Below are 7,016 nucleotides of genomic sequence, written 5' to 3'. Positions count from 1 at the left end.
ATTTCTACACTGTCTGTAATAAATAAAATCTTTGAAAGACTATTGGTGAAGAGATTAATAAATTTTTTGAATAAGTTCAATGTTTTGTATAAATTCCAGTACGGGTTTAGGAAAGGATGTAGTACCTCTACGGCGATTGTTGGCGATAGATAGTGCGGCTTCTATGTTTGTGAAGACTTTTATTTGAGATGAAGAAGAATTACAAATTCAATATCAGGAAAGAGGAATGGCGAGTCGAAAAACGAGCGACGGTTCCCAGAAGCAACGATCCCCCGGTGCGAAGGGTAGTTCAACCAATGTTGGTGGTACGTATGCGGGCAACGTGAACCATCCGGAGATGGCAAATCATCCGGAGACGACGAGACAATTGGAGAGTGTCGTCCAGCTTGATCCAAAGCTTCAGCTGGTGTCGGCAGTACCGGAAACGGTAGTCCAACCTCCAAGTGAGTCTTATTCGACGGTCGCACCCCCTCCTAGCCAACAGGTAACCCTTACCGAAATGGTGAGTACCGCAAAAGGAGCTATTCCCAAAACTCCCACAGCACAAATTAGTGCGAAGCAGAATAAAAATAAACGCATATCAGTCCCTGCCATCATTACGACTAATGCCTTCGTTCGACGAAATCCCCCACGTCGCGTTCGCGAAACCCGAGTCAGGCAAAACCCCCCGCGTCGCGTTCGCAAAAATCGAGTCAGTAGTTGCGGATTATGCGATGATCCCGACAATATCAGAATGGTACAGTGTGACGAATGCGATTCGTGGTACCATTTCTCGTGTGTCGATGTGAGTCAGTCAGTGGAGGAGATAAGCTGGTCGTGCCCCAGATGTGCAAGTGAGTTTTCAATTAAGACCCCCAGTGCAGTGCAGACAGGAAAAATTGCCACTGTAATCCAGGAAAGTACCAAGCAGCTGTCGCAGCACAATCTACCCCCCATCGATGCAGTTTCGGTCAAATCGACTGGAAAGTCGAGCAAGCGTAGCGATAAAAAGAGAATCGAGCTACAATTGCAGAAACTCAAGGAGGAGAGGAAATGCCAGTTGCAGTATTTGGATCAGAAGTATAGCCTGCTGCAGGAGTTGGAGGGTGAGACTTCATCCCAGGCCAGCGATCCGGATTCCATTCTGGAGAATGCGTCGAAAGTACAGCAGTGGATTGATAACACGGAGAAGTGTGGTGATGATTCCGGCCTCTCCGATGCAGATCCGGAAGACGAACGGGTACCGAACAAATCACAGGAGCTCCAGGTAGTCAGGTTTCCACCCCAAGCGCCGCAGGTAGGAGCCGTCAACGACGTTGAGAAGGCTCAACAAATCAACAATCAGTTGATTTTCGACCGACGAGGTCCGCCCGTAGTTAAAACGGACATATCATCCAGGAACGTTCAAAGTAACAGGTGTACCCTTCCGCGACCGCAAGTTGGCCTTTCGGATGCTGAAGGTATTTCGGCGCTTACAATCTCCGAGTTGTGGAAACAGTGGTGCGATAGGTTTCTACCCCCTGTAGACCAGAACAGAACCATCGACCGACAAATTCCACCGATAAATACACGTGAGGAACCCGCACCAACGCACCGCCCTGAGGTGCCTGCGCCACCTGTGAGCCGGAGCATTATCAGAACCTTCGCTGAGGGAGAATTCATCCCTGGACAAGGATCTACTCCAGTCCCTCAAACACAGCGTAGGAATACACCACCGGCGGTTGGGATCGAAGGTGAAAACACTGTGTACCTGTTGAATCGGAGTCAGCTGGCCGCCAGACAGGCCGTTTCAAAAGACTTACCGGACTTTGGCGGAACACCAGAAGACTGGCCACTCTTTTTCTCGATTTTCAATTCGTCCACACAGCTCTGTGGATTCTCGAACGAGGAAAACATGCTCAGGTTGCGGAAATGCCTCAAAGGCAAGGCGTTGGACGCTGTCAAGTGCCGTTTGCTCCATCCATCGAATGTGCATGGAGTGATGGCCACTCTCAAGATGTTATACGGACGGCCAGAGACGATTATACAAGCAATCGTTAAGAAGATCCGTTCACTGCCGTCTCCTAGCATCGAAAGGCTGGATACTGTGATCCAGTTTGCCCTCAACGTGGAAAATCTAGTTGCGACAGTCGAAGCCTGTGAGATAGCAGATTTTATGTACAACGCTTCCCTGAGGTACGAGTTGGTGGAAAGGTTGCCGCCGACGTTGAAGCTGGACTGGGCTAAAAGCTCCCGAAGCAATCCTAATCCAAACCTTCTGGACTTCAGTTCGTGGCTACGCTCTATCGCTGAGGATGCCAGCGCCGTTTCAATTGCTACGGGCAGTGATCACCGTCCTAGGATTTCGAAGAGAGACGGCTACTTGAATCTTCACTCCGAAGAGGACTACCAGTCGCCGAGAAAGCCGTCGGTCTCTGCAGAGTGCAGTAAGCCTACTTCTAAGGAGCCCGCCAGAGAATGCGTGGGCTGCAAAGGAAATTGTTCGACCTTAGCGCAGTGTAAGCGGTTCAAAGATCTCAGCTATGACTCGAGGTGGGCAGTTGTACGGGAGTTTAAGGTGTGTCGAAAGTGTCTACGGAGGCATAACGGTCCATGCAAGCAAAACAAGGCGTGCGGGGTTGACGGCTGTTCCTTCCTTCACCATTCACTTCTCCACGACGCAAAAAGGTATTCATCGGCTTCATCTGCTGCTCCGGCCTCAACGCCTCCACAGCACCGCGGGGATCAAGCTACAAATAGCTGTAACGTACACCAATGCCAGTCTGAAATCCTGTTCAGAATCGTGCCAGTTGTACTTCACGGGCCTTCGAAGGTAGTGCAAACTTACGCCTTTGTTGACGATGGATCAGAACTCACATTGATGGAGGACAGTCTGGCCAGAGAACTAGGAGTAGAAGGACCTACGAAGTCCCTATGTCTCCGATGGACTGGAGGTACTAACCGAATGGAAAGCCAGTCGCAAAAGGTAAACTTCTACATCTCCAGCGTCATGAATCCCATTAAGAAGTTCCAGCTCTCCGAAGTGCACACAGTGGGAAGCTTAGAACTTCGACCGCAAACGTTACGGATACCTGAGCTGCAGGAAAAGTATCGTCATCTGCAAGGCTTGCCGCTGGAATCATATCAAGAGGTCAGCCCGCGACTTCTCATCGGTCTGGACCACGCAAGCTTGGGCAACGTGATGAAGTGCCGCGAGGGCAAATCGAACGAACCAATAGCAGTCAAGACGCGCCTGGGCTGGATGATCTACGGGCGCTGCTCCAGGACAACGAATGGTGGAAGTCACATTAATCACCACAGCATTCAAATCTGTCAGTGCGAATCCAAATCTGACAAGGAGCTGCATGAGGCCATGAAAGAGTACTTTTCACTGGAAAGCCTTGGCATCAGTAAGCCGAACAAACTACTGCTATCCAACGATGACCAAAGAGCGACTGAGCTGCTGCAAACGCTAACACGACGTACGAATGGACGCTACGAGTCCGGCCTTCTCTGGCGATATGACAACGTCCGGCTTCCGGACAGCAGATCGATGGCGCTACGACGGTGGGAATGCCTTGATCGGCGAATGCAGAAGGATGCGAATCTAGCACTGGCGCTAAACGCGAAAGTGAACGATTATTTGGCCAAGGGCTATATCAGGAAACTTTCAGCAAAGGAACTAGAGATGAGACGTGACCGAGTTTGGTACCTTCCGATGTTTCCTGTAGTCAATCCCAACAAACCAGGCAAAACAAGGCTTGTTTGGGATGCGGCAGCGACTTCGTACGGAGTATCTTTGAATTCCGTGCTTCTCAAAGGACCCGATCAGTTGACCTCTCTCCTATCTGTTCTAGTAAGATTTCGGGAGTTTCGTGTGGCTGTCTCCGGGGACATCCGGGAAATGTTCCATCAAGTGAGGATGAGACCGGAGGATCAGCACTGCCAACGCTTCCTGTGGAAGGAGAATGAAGCAGACACAGCTCCCAGCACATATGTCATGCAAGTAATGTCGTTCGGCGCGAGCTGCTCTCCAAGCACTGCTCAGTATGTAAAAAACACCCACGCGATGCAATTTGAGCAGGAGTATCCAAAAGCCGTCCATGCCATTGTTCATCAGCATTACGTGGACGACATGCTGATCAGTGCTGAGACAGTGGAGAATGCAATCCAGCTGGCGACGGATGTGAAGCGAATCCACGAATCTGGCGGGTTTGAAATACGAAATTGGGTGTCCAACTCATCGACGGTAGGTGCTGCGCTAGACGGAGAAGAAACCAAAGAGAAAAACCTGAGCATGGGAGATGCAGATACCACTGAAAAGGTGCTCGGAATGTGGTGGAATACTGCAGCGGACTGCTTTACATACAAGCTGTCTCCCCGCCATGAAGCTGACCTGCTGTCTGGGCGTAAACGGCCTACAAAACGCGAGGTGCTGAGGACCTTGATGATGGTATTCGACCCGCTGGGGTTGATCAGTCACTTCCTGATGTTTCTCCGAAGCCTACTGCAGGAGATCTGGAGAGCATCCGTCGACTGGGACGAGCAGATTCACGATTCCCACTTTGAAAAGTGGCTCACCTGGCTGCGGGTCCTCCCACGTGTCTCAGATATCAAGATTCCCCGCTGTTACCGGATTACCACATCTGCAGAAGGCACCGTGCAAATGCATACCCTCGTGGACGCGAGCGAGAATGGTTTCGCGGCCGTCGTCTATTTACGTTTCCAGGAAGGAAGTACAGTGGATGTTGCGCTAGCTGGGGCGAAAACCAGAGTTGCACCGTTGAAATTTCTTTCTATACCGCGATCTGAACTACAGGCTGCCGTTCTAGGAGTCAGACTGGCGGACTCTATTCTAGGATCCTTGTCGATCAAGGTTCAAAAGCGTTATTTCTGGACAGATTCCAGGGAAGTCTTATGCTGGCTGCATTCGGATCATCGGCGCTACAGCCAGTATGTGGGCGCACGGATTAGCGAGATCCTTGAAACGACGGATCTACGGGAATGGCGGTGGGTTCCTACTAAGTTGAACGTGGCGGACGATGGGACCAAATGGAAGAGTACTCCCGACCTAAGCAACTCTAGCCGATGGTTCTGTGGACCTGACTTTCTTCGGGAAACAGAAAATGAATGGCCGGCAACGCCGCAGTCCATCGCAGTCACCGATACAGAGCTTCGACCGCATCTTCATCTTCACTTCAAGGTTTTCGAGCCGATCATCGACACAAGCCGCTTCAGCAAGTGGTCTATCCTCCGGAAGACTACGGCGTACGTATTCCGAGCTATCAGCAACATGCAGCGAACAATGCGAAAGACTTCCAAAGCCTGCGGACCACTCACGCACGACGAGCTGGTCAAGGCCGAATGCTACCTGTACCAGATAGCACAAAGGAGCGTGTACGGAGAGGAGCTTGCAATCCTATCTAGCCTTCGAGAATCACATGGAAAGCAAATCCCCAAGAACAGCCCTCTGTTCCGCGTCTGTCCGTTTATGGACGAAAAGGGACTCCTTAGGGTTCGTGGGAGAACCAGCGCTTGCCAGTTCATCGACAGTAGCATCGCTAATCCCATTATCCTTCCTCGGGAGCACAGCATCACCAGGCTCATCATGCTGGACGTCCATCAGCGGTTCCTGCACCAGAACCACGAGACTGTTCTAAATGAGCTGAAACAACGCTACTACGTTCCTAGAATGAAATCCGTCTACAAGTCCGTCCGGAATAGTTGCCAAACCTGCAAAAACGAACGAGCTCGTCCACAAGCGCCGCTGATGAGTAATTTGCCGCCGTCACGCCTTGCAGCCTACAGCAAACCTTTCAACCACATGGGGGTGGATTACTTCGGCCCAATGACAGTTTCCGTTGGCCGTCGAGTGGAAAAACGCTGGGGGGTCTTAGCCACTTGCTTGACTGTACGTGCTATCCATCTGGAAGTTGCGCACTCGCTCACAACTGACTCGTGTATAATGGCGTTACGTAATGTGATGGGCAGGAGGGGGGTGCCGGCCGCTATATACAGCGACCGTGGTACGAACTTCGTGGGCGCCAACAGGGAACTACAAACCGCACTCGAAGAATTGAACCACGATGAAATCGTGGCAGAATTCACCTCACCGCAGACGACTTGGAGCTTCATCCCCCCCATGTCTCCTCACATGGGCGGATCTTGGGAGAGGTTGATTCGTACCGTTAAACAGAACCTGGAGAAACTGCTACCAAACCGACTGCCTTCCGATGAAACGCTGCGAAGTACACTCATAGAAGTGGAATACATAGTGAACTCGAGGCCTTTGACCGATATCCCTCTCGATGATGATCAATCTCCCGTGCTGACACCAAACCACTTCCTCATCGGATCATCGAGTGGTGTGCTTCCATGGACCTGCTTCGACGACAGCCCTGCCCGGCAGAAACAGAACTGGTGCCTTTCACAGAGCATCGCGAACCGGTTTTGGAAGCAATGGTTGCACGATTATCTTCCCTCGCTGACCCGTAGAACGAAATGGTACAAAGAAGTGAAACCAATCAAGATCAACGACGTCGTGGTTATCGTCGATAACAGGTTTCCTCGAAACTGCTGGCCCAAAGGCCGAGTCATCGCTACCAAAATAGCAACCGACGGACAAGTGAGGTGTGCCACAGTACAAACCGTTCATGGTGTATACGAGCGACCGGCTGTAAAGCTCGCGGTGCTCGACGTTGGCGTAGGATGTAATGCAACTCAGAAGGATCTTCGATGCATTAAAGGGGGGAGTGTTAGTTGCGCAACGTCGACCAGCGTACCTAGTCCACCCCTGGCTGAATCGATTGCGAACTGCGGCCGCACCTAGCGACTGACAGAAGGATCGTCAGCGAAATGTCACTTACAAACGTTAAAGTCATGACAAAGAGGCAGAAAAAGATAAAAGAGAACACTAGCACGTGAAAGTTCATTAAAATCGTTTCTCTGCTTAATATTAAAATTTTCGGCCTTAATTGCATAATTTTCATTATTAAATCTATTGTTTGATTCGTTGGCTTAATGCTAAATATCTAATCTATATTGGTAAGAGTTTAAAT

General features: G+C 50.6%; 1 protein-coding gene across 1 annotated transcript; it reads left to right on the top strand.

Annotated features, from left to right (window-relative positions):
• The first annotated feature begins 226 nt into the window (after positions 1-226).
• LOC128745509 (uncharacterized) lies at positions 227-6,787 on the top strand. The gene has a single exon (XM_053842584.1). It carries the CDS (start codon positions 227-229, stop codon positions 6,785-6,787), a length of 6,561 nt encoding a protein of 2,186 aa, XP_053698559.1.
• The last annotated feature ends 229 nt before the right edge of the window (positions 6,788-7,016 follow it).

This window comes from Sabethes cyaneus, chromosome 1 (assembly GCF_943734655.1).
Source record: "Sabethes cyaneus chromosome 1, idSabCyanKW18_F2, whole genome shotgun sequence".
Classification (NCBI taxonomy): domain Eukaryota; kingdom Metazoa; phylum Arthropoda; class Insecta; order Diptera; family Culicidae; genus Sabethes; species Sabethes cyaneus.
Note: the sequence above shows the minus strand (reverse complement) of the source record. Positions and strands in the feature narration are given on the sequence as shown.